The sequence below is a fragment of the Leptodactylus fuscus genome, chromosome 7 (assembly GCF_031893055.1).
Source record: "Leptodactylus fuscus isolate aLepFus1 chromosome 7, aLepFus1.hap2, whole genome shotgun sequence".
Classification (NCBI taxonomy): Eukaryota; Metazoa; Chordata; class Amphibia; order Anura; family Leptodactylidae; genus Leptodactylus; species Leptodactylus fuscus.
Window position 1 is genome coordinate 347,129 of NC_134271.1, and position 16,994 is coordinate 364,122.

Genomic DNA, 16,994 nt, shown 5'->3' on the forward strand with positions numbered 1-16,994 from the left:
GGGGTGACACAGCCTATCGCCATTATCCTGAAGTGGGGCTCAGTGACCTAGTCCGGTCCATTGGGGTGACACAGCCTATCGCCATTATCCTGTAGTGGGGCGCGGTGACCTAGTCCGGTCCATTGGGGTGACACAGCCTATCGCCATTATCCTGTAGTGGGGCGCGGTGACCTAGTCCGGTCCATTGGGGTGACACAGCCTATCGCCATTATCCTGAAGTGGGGCGCGGTGACCTAGTCCGGTCCATTGGGGTGACACAGCCTATCGCCATTATCCTGAAGTGGGGCTCAGTGACCTAGTCCGGTCCATTGGGGTGACACAGCCTATCGCCATTATCCTGAAGTGGGGCTCAGTGACCTAGTCCGGTCCATTGGGGTGACACAGCCTATCGCCATTATCCTGAAGTGGGGCGCGGTGACATTGTCCGGTCCATTGGGGTGACACAGCCTATCGCCATCATCCTGTAGTGGGGCGCGGTGACATTGTCCGGTCCATTGGGGTGACACAGCCTATCGCCATTATCCTGTAGTGGGGCGCGGTGACATAGTCCGGTCCATTGGGGTGACACAGCCTATCGCCATTATCCTGAAGTGGGGCTCGGTGACCTAGTCCGGTCCATTGGGGTGACACAGCCTATCGCCATTATCCTGAAGTGGGGCTCAGTGACCTAGTCCGGTCCATTGGGGTGACACAGCCTATCGCCATTATCCTGAAGTGGGGCTCAGTGACCTAGTCCGGTCCATTGGGGTGACACAGCCTATCGCCATTATCCTGAAGTGGGGCGCGGTGACCTAGTCCGGTCCATTGGGGTGACACAGCCTATCGCCATTATCCTGTAGTGGGGCGCGGTGACCTAGTCCGGTCCATTGGGGGTGACACAGCCTATCGCCATTATCCTGTAGTGGGGCGCGGTGACATTGTCCGGTCCATTGGGGTGACACAGCCTATCGCCATCATCCTGTAGTGGGGCGCGGTGACATTGTCCGGTCCATTGGGGTGACACAGCCTATCGCCATTATCCTGTAGTGGGGCGCGGTGACATAGTCCAGTCCATTGGGGTGACACAGCCTATCGCCATTATCCTGAAGTGGGGCTCAGTGACCTAGTCCGGTCCATTGGGGTGACACAGCCTATCGCCATTATCCTGAAGTGGGGCGCGGTGACCTAGTCCGGTCCATTGGGGTGACACAGCTTATCGCCATTATCCTGTAGTGGGGCGCGGTGACATTGTCCGGTCCATTGGGGTGACACAGCCTATCGCCATTATCCTGTAGTGGGGCGCGGTGACCTAGTCCGGTCCATTGGGGTGACACAGCCTATCGCCATTATCCTGAAGTGGGGCTCGGTGACCTAGTCCGGTCCATTGGGGTGACACAGCCTATCGCCATTATCCTGAAGTGGGGCGCGGTGACCTAGTCCGGTCCATTGGGGTGACACAGCCTATCGCCATTATCCTGTAGTGGGGCGCGGTGACCTAGTCCGGTCCATTGGGGGTGACACAGCCTATCGCCATTATCCTGTAGTGGGGCGCGGTGACCTAGTCCGGTCCATTGGGGTGACACAGCCTATCGCCATTATCCTGAAGTGGGGCGCGGTGACATTGTCCGGTCCATTGGTGGTGACACAGCCTATCGCCATTATCCTGTAGTGGGGCGCGGTGACCTAGTCCGGTCCATTGGGGTGACGCAGCCTATCGCCATCATCCTGTAGTGGGGCGCGGTGACCTAGTCTGGTCCATTGGGGTGACACAGCCTATCGCCATTATCCTGAAGTGGGGCGCGGTGACCTAGTCCGGTCCATTGGGGGTGACACAGCCTATCGCCATTATCCTGTAGTGGGGCGCGGTGACCTAGTCCGGTCCATTGGGGTGACACAGCCTATCGCCATTATCCTGTAGTGGGGCGCGGTGACCTAGTCCGGTCCATTGGGGTGACACAGCCTATCGCCATTATCCTGTAGTGGGGCGCGGTGACCTAGTCCGGTCCATTGGGGTGACACAGCCTATCGCCATTATCCTGAAGTGGGGCGCGGTGACCTAGTCCGGTCCATTGGGGGTGACACAGCCTATCGCCATTATCCTGTAGTGGGGCGCGGTGGCCTTGATAAAACCCCCATTTGGGGCACTGGCGGTTTTCTTTTCTTCCGCTCTGTCACTCGCCCCTATCTCTATTGATCTGACAGTCTGTTTATCTGATGCTGCACTCAGTAATGCTTCGCCAGGGAAAAACACACAAAACAAGCTCCGGCATCAGCATTTTCATTGTCCCGGGGCTGAGCCGCTCTTCACATGGTAACGTCCCCTTTCAAACTGAACACCAACTTTTTCTTCCCCCCTGTGCCTGTCCCAGTCCCTTGTGTGTGTCTTGTGTGTGGTGCGGGCTCTCGTCTGCCATGTCCCTCCTGTCCTGCTCTCTGTAGTGTCGTCTTCTCTTGTCCGGGCGGAGTTGAGCTCTGTCTTGCTTGTGTTTATTCCAGGGGGGCTTATTAGACACCATGGCTTCATTTAAGCTTGATTTCCTGCCCGAGATGATGGTGGATCATTGCTCTCTGAATTCCAGTCCTGTGTAAGTGTTTTTGAGCGTCTCCTTGCTCTGTAGATTTCGGAGGTGTCGCTGCTGCTTCTTACGTGGTTTTTTTTTTTTTTCCGTTTGTTTTGTGCCTTTTGTGAAATCTGCTCCTTGTCACTATTTTTGTTAATGATTCTGTGTGATGTCACCTCCACCTGTCTCTGGGCTCAGTATCTAAGTGCAGAAGTCTAATCTTCAGTCGGCCATTTTTGTTCCTTTTGGATGGTGCTGATCTTCACGTTCCTGTGTGTGCTGTATCGTCCTGTACATAACACTGGATTAACTCCTGATTTGGAGCTTTTCTTAACTCTTTCAGTGTACTGTTCACTTGTGTTGGGTCTCCGTCCTGCCGGCTCTATCCCTCTTAATGTCTCTTACTGTCATTGCTTGATTTAGATCCAAGAAGATGAATGGCACCATGGATCATCCCGACCATCCGGATCCAGATTCCATCAAGATGTTTGTGGGCCAGGTTCCTCGCAGCTGGTCAGAGAAGGAGTTGCGGGAGCTTTTTGAGCAGTATGGCGCAGTGTATGAAATTAATGTCCTGCGAGACAGAAGCCAAAATCCTCCACAGAGTAAAGGTGAAGCAACCCAGAAGTCATCGTATCTGTCTGGCAAACCTTTTTATCCAATAGGTTTTCAGTCTAGTGCAGTTTACGTGGCAGGCCTGTGTAAGTCGTCTGCCAGGATTTGTTCCTCAGTGACCCGTCTTGTTTCTTGCCCCCAGGATGCTGTTTCATTACGTTCTATACACGTAAGGCTGCGTTAGAAGCACAGAACGCCTTGCACAATATGAAGATTCTTCCTGGGGTGAGTAAGTAGGTTTGGACAGCTGATATATAATGTCTATAGGACAGGGAAGGAATGGATTGCTGGAATGAAGCATGCCCAAGGGAATACGGCTGTCTAATATGTATAGCCAGCTTAAAGGGGGTTGTCCAGTTACAAGCAATTCAAAACAAGTCATTCCTTATTTACAGGCGCCCACCTCTGACCCCCACTCATCATAAGAACCCCTGTGTAAATGGACAGCTGGTCATAAATCTGTGCCTTGCCATTCATTTCACTGGATGCCACTGCAGATTGCAGGCACTGTACCCGAGCTTTATGTCTTTAGACATTATAGACATATCGTGTCCTACGTTGGCCATTCACTCCTGCAGTATAGAAAAATAAATCTACATATATAATCAGATTGTATGGCTTTTTCCCCTTTTTTGTATTGTATTTCTCAGTAAAGGAAAGAATAGCAAAGTGCACAAAAGTAGTATCCTGACAGGTCAGGGGGTACCATGGGGGGCTGCAGCTGGAGGTTACTAGGTGTATATGCTGACTGTGCATTAAAGGTCTGAGCAGACTGTAGGGGTACATGCAGATATTCTGATCCGTGGCAAAATCCTCTTATGTTCTGAGCAAATGTTTGGCTGCAATGTTCACTCTGCGCATTACGATGGGTGAAATCTGCGCCCTAAAGTGAATTTATGCCGCAGATCTTTTCTGACGTTTTGGGATAATGATTGTTAAAATATCCATCAATAACATCCCTCCTGTGTGAACGCGGCCTAATGGCTCCTAATTGGTGTCATGTCCTCTTGCTTGTGTACAGATGCATCATCCGATACAGATGAAGCCGGCCGACAGTGAGAAGAATAACGGTAAGACCCTGTGCCGGGCCCTTAAGGTGTCAGCCACACTTCAGCTGTGTGAAACGCTGCGAGCCGTTCCAGGCTTGTTACGTAGTGATCAATACAGTGTAAGTGTCTTTGCACCAGCGTGTACACTTAATGGGACCTGGGGGTAGCAGGAGAGTTACTTCATGTGTTCTCTGTAGTTCAGCAGCCATTCCTTTCATCTATTTAATGGCTGGATGAGTCTGTGTGCTGAAGATATTATAGATTATAAAATTATAGAGTAGATATTTGACTGCCATTCTGACCAGCCTTTGGGGGTGTCTTCTCAGAGAAGATGACTAGTGTTGAACTGAAATCCATCTCCTTAGTGCTTGTCCCACGTTAGATTAAACTCAGACGTGATCAGGGTCGGTGTAAAACCACCGCCGTCTTTCTGTGTTCCAGTCCTGGTCCTCTTTCCCTCCTGTGTCAGGGCTCGCTGTGTCATATACAGAGAGGATCATATGATTGCTGAGACCAATACATGGCCATAACGATATTAGGAACAGATGGCACATGTGAGTGACCCTGCCAGTCCCTCCAGTTGGTCTCAGCAGTCATGTGATCCTCTATGGCTCAGAGTCCAGGCAAAAGAGAGAAAGGGGATTGGACAACACAGTGCTGGGGATTTTCCTTTTGTTTGTTTTACACCCACCCTGGCATTAAATCCTGGGAACCCCTATAAGGCCAGGAAGGTATTAGGAAAAATTGCTGCGTTTAGCCGTCGTGCATTTGCCAGCAGGTAAACAGCGTGATATTTGCTGCTGGAGAGCTGCAGCATGTCCACTCTTGCTGCAGCATGTCCACTCTTGCTGCAGGTTTTATCCATGGATTTTATCCTTACAATGCAAAGATAAAAGCTGTCAGGGAACTGCAGAAAAATGTGCAGGTGAGCCATAGGTATATTTCTGCATCTGGTCTCTTGGTTAAGTGACACGCAGAGTAATTTCCACAGTATATACAGCTACACTACACTCTCAGTAATGATATAGATTTACTATTGAAATAAATTTGGGTTTCACTTAATGGAAAGCATTGGTGACTCAAGATTCTGCTGTTGCTGCAGAACCATAACTTGAAGCTCCTGGGGCCCTATGTAATGTTTTTAATAGGGCCCTTAGCTACCTTGTGCCATTTAGAAAAGTGATATATTTTGTCTGGCACGGGGACTTTTGTGTTCAGAGCCCAGAAGTATCTGCTGCCTGTGTACCCCCTATAGCTGCATCCAATCCATTATGTGATACTACCCTTACAACACAGCGGTATAGAGTAAAGCCACCTAGCAGACACTAAGGGGTTAACCTGGTTCATGGGCCCAGTGTCATATTATAGGTGCGTGCCTCCGGGCACAACTACATGCTCTTACTTTTCTTTTCCAGCTGTTGAAGACAGAAAGTTGTTTATTGGCATGGTGTCCAAGAAGTGTAACGAGAACGACATCCGGGTCATGTTCTCTCAGTTTGGGCAGATAGAAGAATGCAGAATCCTGCGGGGACCTGATGGTTTGAGCAGAGGTATCTCTTAGCAATGGACTGTAAGCTCCTGACAGATTCCGTACCTTAAACTCTTCTGGACGCTTTGTCATTCTTATTGTTCTTCTTTTTTTTTTCTTCATCTTTCCCACCTGATGTTTTAGGTTGTGCATTCATTACATTTACAACCAGATCTATGGCACAGAACGCAATCAAAGCCATGCACCAAGCACAAACCATGGAGGTAGGTCCTGACTGCACTGCTTGGGCTGATTCCGATTACTATCCACCCCAACCACTAGAATGCCACCTTAGTGACTGACTTTAGTTCCCTGCTCTCATCAGCCAGGTCTATCTAGATGCTATCAATGCTAGAAGCTACCTATAGACTTTGGTCACAAGCAGAAGTTAGTGGGATTGTTGCAGTGACTATTGGGGTATTTGGTGGGGCAACTTCTGTAATTACTAGGCAGTGTGACACATGGACATCATGGTTTTTAGGTGTTAGTTTTCCCTATTCACAGGATAGGGGATAAGAATCATATGGCTGTGGGGGACCCACAATGATGAGGAGAATGGGTGCCTGAAAGTCTCCCTCCGTCCTCTGTGAATGAGCCCCTTCCTGCTCTGTGCTGTACTATGAGGGCGTGCTGAGCATATAGTTATCGCTCAGCGCCGAAATACCCAAAGTTGTGCCTGCGACGTCACTTCCTCCCGTCGGCTGTGTAAAACAGCTGAGGATGGGACCAGCCACCAAAGTCAGATTAACCCCCTGGATGCCCTGGTCAATAGAGAGAGAGCAAAGTCACTGGCCTGAACCCCCACAATAAAAACACAGTTTAAAAATACACCCCAATAAACAAACAATAAAAAAAAATGTTTTAACTGTAATTTTTATTGTTTTTATCAAGAAAGAGAGCACAGTAAACAATGCAACAAGGTGTGAGCAGCGCAGGTAGGAAGGTGTCCCCACTACCCAAAAATAGTGGTCGGTGAACCCCATAAAAAATATACCACAATCTGCTAATTAACGGATTTTAGTCACTTCGCTTTACCAAAAAAAACAAAAAGTGATCAGAAAGTCGGACGTACCAAACATTGTTCCTGCAAATAAAGAGCCCTGACAAATCTCCGGCAACAATACAGTAAAAAAGGGGACGCCAAAAAAATCCGTCATGTTATGAAGTTTTATTTGTAAAAGTGGTTAAATGTAATAAAACCCAATATAAATCTGATATCACCGTAATCACAAAGCCGCCATGTCACGTATAATGCAGAGAGAACGCTGTAACCACAAAATGTAAAAAATGATGATAGAATTGGGGGTTATTTCACATGGGCACCCCGAAACACAAATATATATATATATCTGATGAGAGGGGGGCAAATGCAATACAAGTCGTCACACAAAGAATAAGCCCTCACCTGCTATGTCGAAAAATAAAGTTCTGAATTTTGAAAGATGTGAAGGGTAAATATGAAAAAAGTTGCCAAGCATTAATGTCCAAACTAGTCTGCGTCCTTAAAGGGTTAAGCTCCATAGAGGAGAGTGGGGCACCAGTCGCACATGCTGCAGGAGCCTACCGGATAAGCCTACCTGATAAGTGTCTTTAAAGGGATTTATCTTTAAAGGGGTTTATCTGATGTGATGGATCTGAAGGTTCCAGGTCATGTGATGGGAAGCCGCGTTCTTCTCTTCCTTCATTTGCTATATGGCTTCACTATTGTCAGCAATTACCTGTGATATTGGAGAGAGGGAGGGGGTGGAGTAACCCGGGGGCCGAGCGAAGCTTCCGATCTTATAAAATGGTGACCAGGTAAGTGAATTTAAACTCCCCAAACAAACCCTTTAAAGAGGACCTTTCATCAGATTGGGCCCAGGCAGTTCTATATACTGCTGGAAAGCTGACAGTGCACTGAATTCAGCACACTATTGGCTTTCCCGATCTGTGCCCGGTGTAAAGCGCTATCGGTCCCGGTACCGCAGCTCTTTACAGTCAGAAGCGCATTCCTGACAGTCTGTCAGGAACGTCCTTCTGCCCAGCAGCGCCTATCGCCCCCCCCCCCCCCAGTACTCGTCCATAGACGAGTATTATCAGGAGGGGAGGGGACGTTCCTCTCCGCTCACACTGTGCAGCGTGATAGGCGCTGCTGGGCAGAAGGACGTTCCTGAAAGAGTGTCAGGAACGCCCTTCTGACTGTAAAGTGCTACAGTATCGGGACCGATAGCGCTTTACCCAGGGCACAGATCGGGAAAGCCAATAGTGTGCTGAATTCAGTCCACTGTCAGCTTTCCAGCAGTATATAGAACTGCCTGTGCCCAATCTGATGAAAGGTCCTCTTTAAGGTGCGTTCATACACGGTAGCAATGATTTTCTGGAAGTGATGTATTATTGCACCACTTGGTAAATCTTGTGTACTTTGGTATGACTGCGGCACAGACATGTCTAGAAGTGTGTAGTGAGGTTGTGAGCGGGGAGAGCATCCTCTGTAGTGACCGCTTAGCCAGCTTCTCGCATCCTCGCTTGTGCTGCTTCGTCGTTCGCTCCTATTAAGGTTTTGCCTCACAGTTTTTTCTTTATAACTTTGCAGGGTTGTTCCTCTCCGATTGTCGTCAAGTTTGCAGACACCCAGAAAGACAAAGAACAGAAACGAATGGCACAACAACTCCAGCAGCAGATGCAGCAGATTAATGCGGCCTCTGTGTGGGGGAACCTCGCGGGACTCAACAGTCTGGCACCACAATACTTAGCAGTAAGTTGCAGGTTTCATCTTCTCTCTCATTTTTGCCTCCCCTTAGTAAAGTGAATCTTCTGCCTTGATTTGAGCTGAGCAACTAGAACTAAGCTCTCCATAGACTTCTGCACCTCGGGTCCACTCTTCCTGTAACCGGCAGTAAATCTGTATTGGCTTCTCCCCACTCTTGAGCATCCAGACGATCCCTTCCATTTATACATTTACACATTGCAGTTCTAGGTGTTCGGCTCACTCCGGTGCAGGAATCGGCTTGGCGTTGCTTAACCCTGTTGCAGTGGAAACCTATAATTTGTTTTCTTTGTGATGGTGGTGTTCTAACTCACCTGGCCCTTCCCGCTCACTCCACTTCCCGTTGTACACCCTGTGGATATCTGTGGTGTGATAACATTTTCTCCCCAGAGCGGATCAAGCCCTCACTCTCCTTCTTGTTTTGTTTTGGTGTAATGTCTAGCTTTATTTGCAGCTCCTCCAGCAGACAGCCTCCTCCGGCAACCTCAACTCCCTAAGTGGCCTCCACCCCATGGGAGGTGAGTACTCGACGGGGAGAACATCAGGTGTGTGCTTTTTTTTTTTTCTTTTTTACTTTAAGAATTGCTGTCTTGTACTTGTATAAATTTTAGCATTTTATAACCAGTCACAATCGACATGTGCCGTCTCCTGAAAGTAAATAAGCGTTAGAGTTGAGCCTATTGGCTGCTGCACATGTGGCGTTCTCATGCCTGTGTTGCGTGTTACAGGACTCAGTGCCATGCAGATTCAGAACTTGGCAGCTTTAGCAGCGGCTGCCAGCGTTACCCAGAACCCGCCAAGTGCAGGCTCGGCACTTACTACATCCAGCAGTCCCCTCAGCGTCCTGACCAGTTCTGGTGAGCTGCCTGCACATGTTTTCTGCCAACTGTCTGTGTCTGTTTCAGGGAAAGCTTCTGACTTTATTTCGCTTCAGTCTGGGGCAGAAAAGCTGATGATCCTGACTGAAATGTAAACCTATCATTTATAACACTTTTTTTTTTTTTTCCCTCAAAAATTACTGTTGTTGGTTGTGACTTTTACACTTTGTAGGCGAGTTTTTAATGTAAAGTTGTACAATACGGCTAGCCAGACAGCAAGAGGAACGTACATGTCTTATAATGGTTTTCCAGCATGTCTATATTGATGACCTCTCCTTAGGTTATCAATATCTGTGCAAAACATGAAAAATTGTGTGTTTTGCCCAGAATGGGTGTATACCTACTTTGTGCGCGCTGCTGCTGGTGGTAACTGATTCCCTACCACTTATGTGCAGCTGCGGGGACTGTAATAAATCCAATACCTACTACATCCGACTGAGCGACTCATACGGTAGGAAGCCATCCGGGAAACTGATGTACCCTATGAGAAGACGACTGGTCAGTGATGTGGACAGGGACAGCTTCATGTGTCCGGGCTCCCTCCGTCTCTGATTGTGATATGGGAGGAAGAGATTTACAGCAGTCACTCCTGATGTTAAGGGTTTTAGGGTTCACATGTAAAGGGATGGCACCAACAAAACTAAGATTATGTCCTTAAGGCTAAAGCCCCACATTGCATAAACGCTGCAGGAAAAAAAACACCTGTTTCTTACAGTCCCTGCAAAGTGAATGAGAGTCTGGCTAATCCCATCCACACATTGCAGAAAAAATCCCGCAGCCTGTCGATTATACCTGCGGATACGCTTGTGTTCTCTCTATAGGTATAATAAGCAAAGAAAAACTCAGCGAAAAGTAATGGAAAAAGATGGGGGGAAAAAAAGCCAAAAAGTGTTTCCTCTGCGATGATTTCTTTATTTTTTTTCCCTCCCCACAATGTTTTTTTAGCAGCGGTTTGGGGGCTTTTCCTTAGGCATTACGACCTGCAAGTGGTTGCGCTATGATAGTCGCCAAAAATCAAGCAAGTCATACTTATGCAACTTGCAGATTATGAGTCAACCATTTTAACTAGTTGCAATGCAGGCAGCATGACAGTTATGCAGCACATAAGAAAAGCAAACTGCAGCAATATATTTGGCCAGCGATCAGGAGAACAGGGGTGGAAAGTTCCCCTTAATCCTCCTTATCAGTGACTGGCACTGCATTGATTTCTAAGGGCTGTCCCAGCAGCCCCATAGAAGTGTATGGAGTGCCAGCCAGGTAAGTGAGCCTCTGTTCTCCCAATTGCTGGATGTCCCGGCGGCCAGACCCCCTGAGTACAAGTATCTGTAAGGGCACAAGGCCTTTATGTTCCATAGCATACCCCAGATAGGGCCTCATTCATTGAATCCAGTTGTTTTGGGCTGTCATTCTCTAGATTTTAGTTATGGTCCTGTAGAAATGGCGACTCAGTATGGCTATAGCAAACGAAGATCCATGACAAAGCTAATAGATCGATAGGTTTTCACCAATCATATCTGTATGCAAAGGGGCCACAACGAGAGCGCTAGCTTTAATCCTTGTGGTTAATTTGAACATAAAGAATGGAAGTGCTATCATCTGCTATTTGAGACTAAGTGCTCTGTGTTTTATCCCTTTTGTCAGGTTCATCCCCTAGTTCTAATAACAGTTCATCAGTCAACCCTATGGCGTCTCTAGGAGCTCTGCAGACCTTGGCTGGTGCCACCGCAGGGCTCAATGTTGGGTCTTTAGCAGGTAAGTACACGGTTTGTTCCTTATAACTTTCCTACACCTATGCTTCTAGACTCATCATATAAAATCAGGTCATGTTCAGATGTGACAGATTTGTTGTGCATTCTGTACCAAAAATGTGCTGCTACAATATAACCTACAGTAAAGGGAGTCTGTCAGCAGTGATTATACATGTCCCAAGAATTGTTCATGCCCAGGCACCCATGCTCCGAGTCACCGCTCTAGTTTCCAATGAGAAGAGCGCTAAAGCTGTTAGAGGAGAAGACGTGGCGCCATCTGGGCACTTTGTATTCTCACAACTTGTGGCTGCTGTTTTTTGCTGACAGACGACTTCTTACACTTGTTGATTGTTCCTGGGTTTGTGGCTTTCTTTCCTATAGGTATGGCTGCTTTAAATGGTGGTCTGGGCAGCAGTGGTCTCTCCAATGGCACTGGCAGCACAATGGAGGCTCTGAGTCAGGCTTACTCTGGAATCCAGCAGTACGCAGCGGCGGCATTGCCCTCACTCTACAACCAGAGCCTGTTATCGCAGCAGGGCCTGGGAGCGGCCGGCAGTCAGAAGGAAGGTACGTGTTACTGCTGCGGTGACCTAGTGGGTAGGGAGACCTGACACTTATAGACAGGACTCAAAGATTTAGGCTGGATTTCACATGATCATAATATATCTCTCTTGTGGCTGTGTGTCTAATAATCCGAATTTCCAGCATCATTGGGAGTGATATATATTACAAGGCCGGGAAGGTTTTTATTTCTGCCCTATTTTTAGGTTCGGGGGTCGGCAGCCTGCACACTCATGGAGCCTTCTGATACTGAAATCAATGAAAGTGCTCAGTCCTGACACCCAACTGCTTCCAGCTCCGTACTAAGCATAGACAGGGTGTCAGACGTGACCCCAAACTGCTGATCCCTGTGGGGAGGAACGGCTGTCTTAAGGATAGGCTATACATTTAAATAACAATAAATCTGGACCCGTAAAGTTAAGCCCACAGTGGGGTTTGTTGCTGTAATGCAGATACATTGTGGCTGTGTGATCCCAGGTGCTGTTTTTTTTGTTTTTCTGACACTTCCATCTGATGTCCTTCGTGTCACTTTGGATCAGATTTGTCACATTTTTCTCAGTAGATCTCTCCCCCTTAGTTCCCTGGTTTGGTGGAACCATTGTGACAATGAGTACGTTACTGATGCCTTGATCCCGTCCATTAGTTTTGTCTCCTTTTTGCTATGTTTGGCTCCTAGGCCCAGAGGGAGCAAACCTCTTTATATACCACTTGCCCCAGGAGTTTGGAGACCAAGACATCCTGCAGATGTTCATGCCATTTGGGAATGTTGTGTCTGCCAAAGTTTTCATTGATAAACAAACCAACCTCAGCAAATGTTTTGGTAAGTGTCTGACTGTGAGGCGGGAGGGCGATTCTCCGTGCTATCAGACCATCACCTGATTTTTTTTGCTTTTTGTGTGTTTTCTGTCTCCCCCACCACTGCACTTGTCTCGAGCAGGTTTTGTAAGCTACGACAATCCAGTTTCCGCTCAGGCTGCTATCCAGTCCATGAACGGCTTTCAGATTGGAATGAAACGTCTGAAAGTTCAACTAAAACGCTCCAAGAACGACAGCAAACCCTACTGAACTGTACTGCCCTGGGAAGTGAGCGAGAAGGATGTTCTGGTAAGTGTGAGATGGAAAGGCCAAGACCTGAGGAGAGCACTTAGTAAGGACACAGACTCTTGCTGTCTTGTCAGCAGCCCCAAAGCATCTCCGTGTGCTAAAGCCAGAAGCCTCTTTCCCTCCTAAAGACTCTGCTGGGTACAACTTTTTGTTGTGAATTTTTGCCTAATATGGAAGAACAGCTTGTACTACTTGTTCCAAGTGTTTTCTTTTGGAGTTTAGGTGCCATATCAGTGATTTTTACTATTATTATTATTATTATTACTATTATTATTATTTGGACTTTGCTGTGTTTGTACAAATGTGTGTGAATGTTCCAACACCAGAACCCCTGGAAAAGGAGAGGACGAGCGGCCGGATTTCTGGCACCTTCCTCCGAAAACTATCCATCTGCTCGCTGCTCCACTTGCCATTTCTCTCTACTAGACTGGCCACCCCTAAGACGGAGCTGTAGGGTCAAAGTATCCTGCACGTGTCTTTGTGGTACCACATTATAGGGCCGGTACCTTCTCTTTTTTGTGTTTCTGCAGTCATCATCCAACTTCCTTTCTTGCCATGGTTGCTCTTCCAATGAAGTTTCACCACCCTAAAGCAGGGCTGTCATGGCCTCCATTTACAAGGGGGACTGTCATGGCCTCCATTTACAAGGGGGACTGTCATGGCCTCCATTTACAAGGGGGACTGTCATGGCCTCCATTTACAAGGGGGACTGTCATGGCCTCCATTTACAAGGGGGACTGTCATGGCCTCCATTTACAAGGGGGACTGTCATGGCCTCCATTTACAAGGGGGACTGTCATGGCCTCCATTTACAAGGGGGACTGTCATGGCCTCCATTTACAGGGGGACTGTCATGGCCTCCATTTACAGGGGGACTGTCATGGCCTCCATTTACAAGGGGGACTGTCATGGCCTCCATTTACAAGGGGGGACTGTCATGGCCTCCATTTACAAGGGGGACTGTCATGTAGTTGTTGTTATCTTGGGGCCTTCTGATATTTGTCAGGTTTTCTGAAATCGATCAGTTCATCCCATTGATTGACACTTGAAGATGATTCTGCAGGATAAAGGATCGATGGGACTTGAGTGATGGGACGGGCCACAGATTAGGAGACATTGGCTCCCAAACCTCCCTGTTTGACTCCCATTTCTGCTGCAGCTTCATTGATCTTTATGGGACTGCGGAAGAGAAGCCAAGTATAGGAAGTCTAGGGCCTGACATTAAAGAGGGAGGGGCCCAGGACCCCAGGGATCACTGATTCCCTATCCTGTAGTAGAGGATACAGATTTATGGCCCTATAAGGCCTCATTCACACAGGAGAATACAGTCCTGAAGAGTAGGATGTGTAGCATGGACGATGTCCTATAATGCCTCCCAGTATTTCCATTGTGCCCCCCGGCGACACCCGCCATCATAGATATGAGGAGTCCCCAGTCTCCTGACGTGCCGGGCCATTGTATGGACTGGATTTTTATGTATCCCCCTCCCCCACAATCCTTCCTGTTCACTGACTGCAGTCGCAGACACATTAGCACAATGCAATACAATCTATAGACTCTCCTAAAGGCCCGGCTGGTTATTTGTGTTTACTTGTAAGTTCCATGGCAAGCGGGGCAGGGAGCGGACGGGTAATGGCGGCTCCTCTCCGACGTCAGGGGTTGTGTCCTAGAATAGACGAGTATTTCATGTGCCTGTGTGTGTATGTACCCCTAGTGCATACCTACATCATGGATGTGACATGACGAAGATGAACTGCTAAAACTTGAATATTGTATACTCAGAGAAAAAACCATTGTGTTTTCAAGAAGTTTTTTGATTTGGTATAATGTGAAACTTATAGAGGCTTCCAGGCTCCTTTTATACAAGCGTCTAAACCCGAATCAAAGCGGAGACTGAAGGAGAACTAAAGCCTGACAGAATGTCCTTTCTATTTTTCTAGAGGTTTATACAGCTCGGATGAAGTGAGCAATATTTATTGCCTAAATTATTTCACTTGGGAAGAGATTTTGTAGAATTCGGAAGATGGCGAATTTATTTTGTGTTTTTTATACAGATTATTCTACATCGTGTTTTAATAAACAGCATACGATGTGTGGGGGAGGGGACGTATACAGATTGTCAGGCCGGATATATAATGTGAAATACAGGTCTCTTCCTGATTTCTGTCAGTATTTTTAAGACGATTTTTGCTCAAAAATTTACTGTTTACCATCCCAACATCTCGACTCTGAATTTTCAAGACTCCTGTCTGCACAACTTTACTAAACGGCCTTTCAGTGTGACCCACAAGCCTTGAGCGTGGCCTCTGGAAACAAGATGGCGGACTAACCCTTGTTCTCTGTCCTCGCATGACTTAGGAGCGCAGGCATGCCGGTCACAATACTGATAGAGTAATAATGGCTACTTATAGGAATAATCTACGTATGGCGCACACGCTAGTGGTTAGGACCAAGACGCGCAGAGTCAGCCGTGACATCAGCACACGACTCCATAGAAGCTTCTAGATAGAAGAATACTGCCAAATGCAGGGGCTGCCTAAGGACGCAGGCATTCTCTTAAAGGGTCTCCATCTACATTGAAAGTGAATGGGGCGATGGCCACACAAGGAGGCTGCGGGGGACTTTAGGGTCTTTGTTCTCCGGGTTACTGGGGTCCCAATTGTTTGGAACCCCAGTGTTTCTGTATATAGGAGTGTCTGTAATGTCATTGCCCCTCCACTGGCCTTGCACTAGTCTGTGTCAGCTCTGCCCCCGAAGGAATAGTCTCCTCCAAGACGTCACAATGCTCATCTCCCTGGGTCCTGCCGTTGGGGATGTTGCGGTCAGCCAGGGATAAATGTAGTATAACATGGTGGCCATACTGGTAGCCCATGTCCTGGAGTCTGTCCGGGGTGGGAGGCATCCGCTGTGTCTATATGTCCTGGTACATGCTTGGCCACCACTCCATTCATTTCTATAGGGCACCTGGAGACCTGGCCCCATTAGTCCCATAAAAGTAAGTGAATTACTGGCCAAACGCTGCAGACCATCGATGCCTTTACATGGGCACTGGAGGGTCTCTGTCACGTGACCAGACATCTCTATTTCACCCTTGTGACGTCTTCACTAGTGAATGGAGTTGTATTGTGGCCTATGAGGGGGCTGCGACGTCTAGTAACCCAATAATTCTGCAACTAGAAATGGCATTCTCGGCACCCTTGGGGTTTCCATTAGGGCTAGGGCGACATGTACTTTACAGAAGATCCCCTGAAGACCTCATTGAGTTGCATCTCTTTTTTTTGGGAGCTTTCCTATTGTGAGCTGGTAGTGCAGCCATTTGTGAGCAATAGAAGTCTATGGCAGTAGGACAGTGTGTGAATAGTGGAGGCCGCCATCATTGTTTCCATCACACCCGATTGACAATGGAGGCCGAGTATGTGATGTCGCAGGAGACTGAAGCCGGAGTTCAGATGTTGACTCTTTTTTTTACACGTTACACATTAAGTGTTGCCAAAAAAGAAGCGAAAGCGTTTCACAGAAATAATTCCTCCCGGGGCTTTGTGGAGCTGAGGACCGGCCGCTGAGTAATACGAAGCCTCTTCTGTTAGGAGCATGTCGGGCAATAGACAAATGAGGGGGTTTGTGTTTTTTGTCTTTCTAAGGTCATCTCAGTTAGTCGTGTAACGTCCTTGGAGGTGCTAGTCAATGTGCCGGCAGGAGCCCATAGTTTACATGGAGCGGTTTGGGTTCTGCCGCTCCTGTCCGTGTCTACATGTGGGGTGCTGGGCCTAACTCCTTCTACTGGGTTCTTTTTGTTGTTTTTTTTGCATGGTGATTGTGGTCTGTAATTTTGTGTCTGTCCCCCGCCCCCTCCATACGTCCTGTGACATACGTCCTGCATGTGTATGAGCGGGGCCCTGGGCCGGCTGTGTCTCTGTGATTTTGTATTGCGTTGTGTAACTCAGAGCTTCTCCCTGTTTTCTCTGGTTTGTTTTTGTTTTCTAGATCCCTTCCTGCCATTTGTCCATCATTGTGCCTCTAAAGCATGTCGGTGTGAGCGTTCAAGTACATCGTCCAAATCCTTGTTTCTTCAGCTTCTTTTGATGCTTGAACTCTCACCTCTCAACTTGTGTTTTTGACTTTTTTTTTTTGATGCTAATGTGTTGTATTTTTGACCATGTTGTGTTTTTGTTTTTTTTCTTTGTATGTTTTCTTGCGTGTTGCCAAATCGGCTTTGCTATAAAGA

General features: G+C 47.7%; 1 protein-coding gene across 10 annotated transcripts in view; it reads left to right on the forward strand.

Annotated features, from left to right (window-relative positions):
• The window catches only part of CELF1 (CUGBP Elav-like family member 1), a 49,790-nt gene extending 32,802 nt beyond the window's left edge, over nt 1-16,988 (forward strand). Inside the window, exons 3-16 of one of the 10 annotated variants that reach the window (XM_075280710.1) lie at nt 2,476-2,564; nt 2,964-3,151; nt 3,298-3,380; nt 4,177-4,225; nt 5,620-5,754; nt 5,877-5,956; nt 8,305-8,466; nt 8,921-9,023; nt 9,207-9,335; nt 10,998-11,108; nt 11,486-11,671; nt 12,342-12,485; nt 12,603-12,769; nt 16,754-16,988. In XM_075280710.1, the coding sequence (XP_075136811.1) occupies nt 2,494-2,564; nt 2,964-3,151; nt 3,298-3,380; nt 4,177-4,225; nt 5,620-5,754; nt 5,877-5,956; nt 8,305-8,466; nt 8,921-9,023; nt 9,207-9,335; nt 10,998-11,108; nt 11,486-11,671; nt 12,342-12,485; nt 12,603-12,730 (1,569 nt within the window). In that variant the 5' untranslated portion in view covers nt 2,476-2,493 and the 3' untranslated portion in view covers nt 12,731-12,769; nt 16,754-16,988. Of the gene's footprint in view, nt 1-2,475; nt 2,565-2,963; nt 3,152-3,297; nt 3,381-4,176; nt 4,226-5,619; nt 5,755-5,876; nt 5,957-8,304; nt 8,467-8,920; nt 9,024-9,206; nt 9,336-10,997; nt 11,109-11,485; nt 11,672-12,341; nt 12,486-12,602 lie in introns of all 10 variants that reach the window. The other 9 variants (XM_075280709.1, XM_075280712.1, XM_075280711.1 and 6 more) reach the window with 9 other exon arrangements.
• Nucleotides 16,989-16,994: the final 6 nt, after the last annotated feature.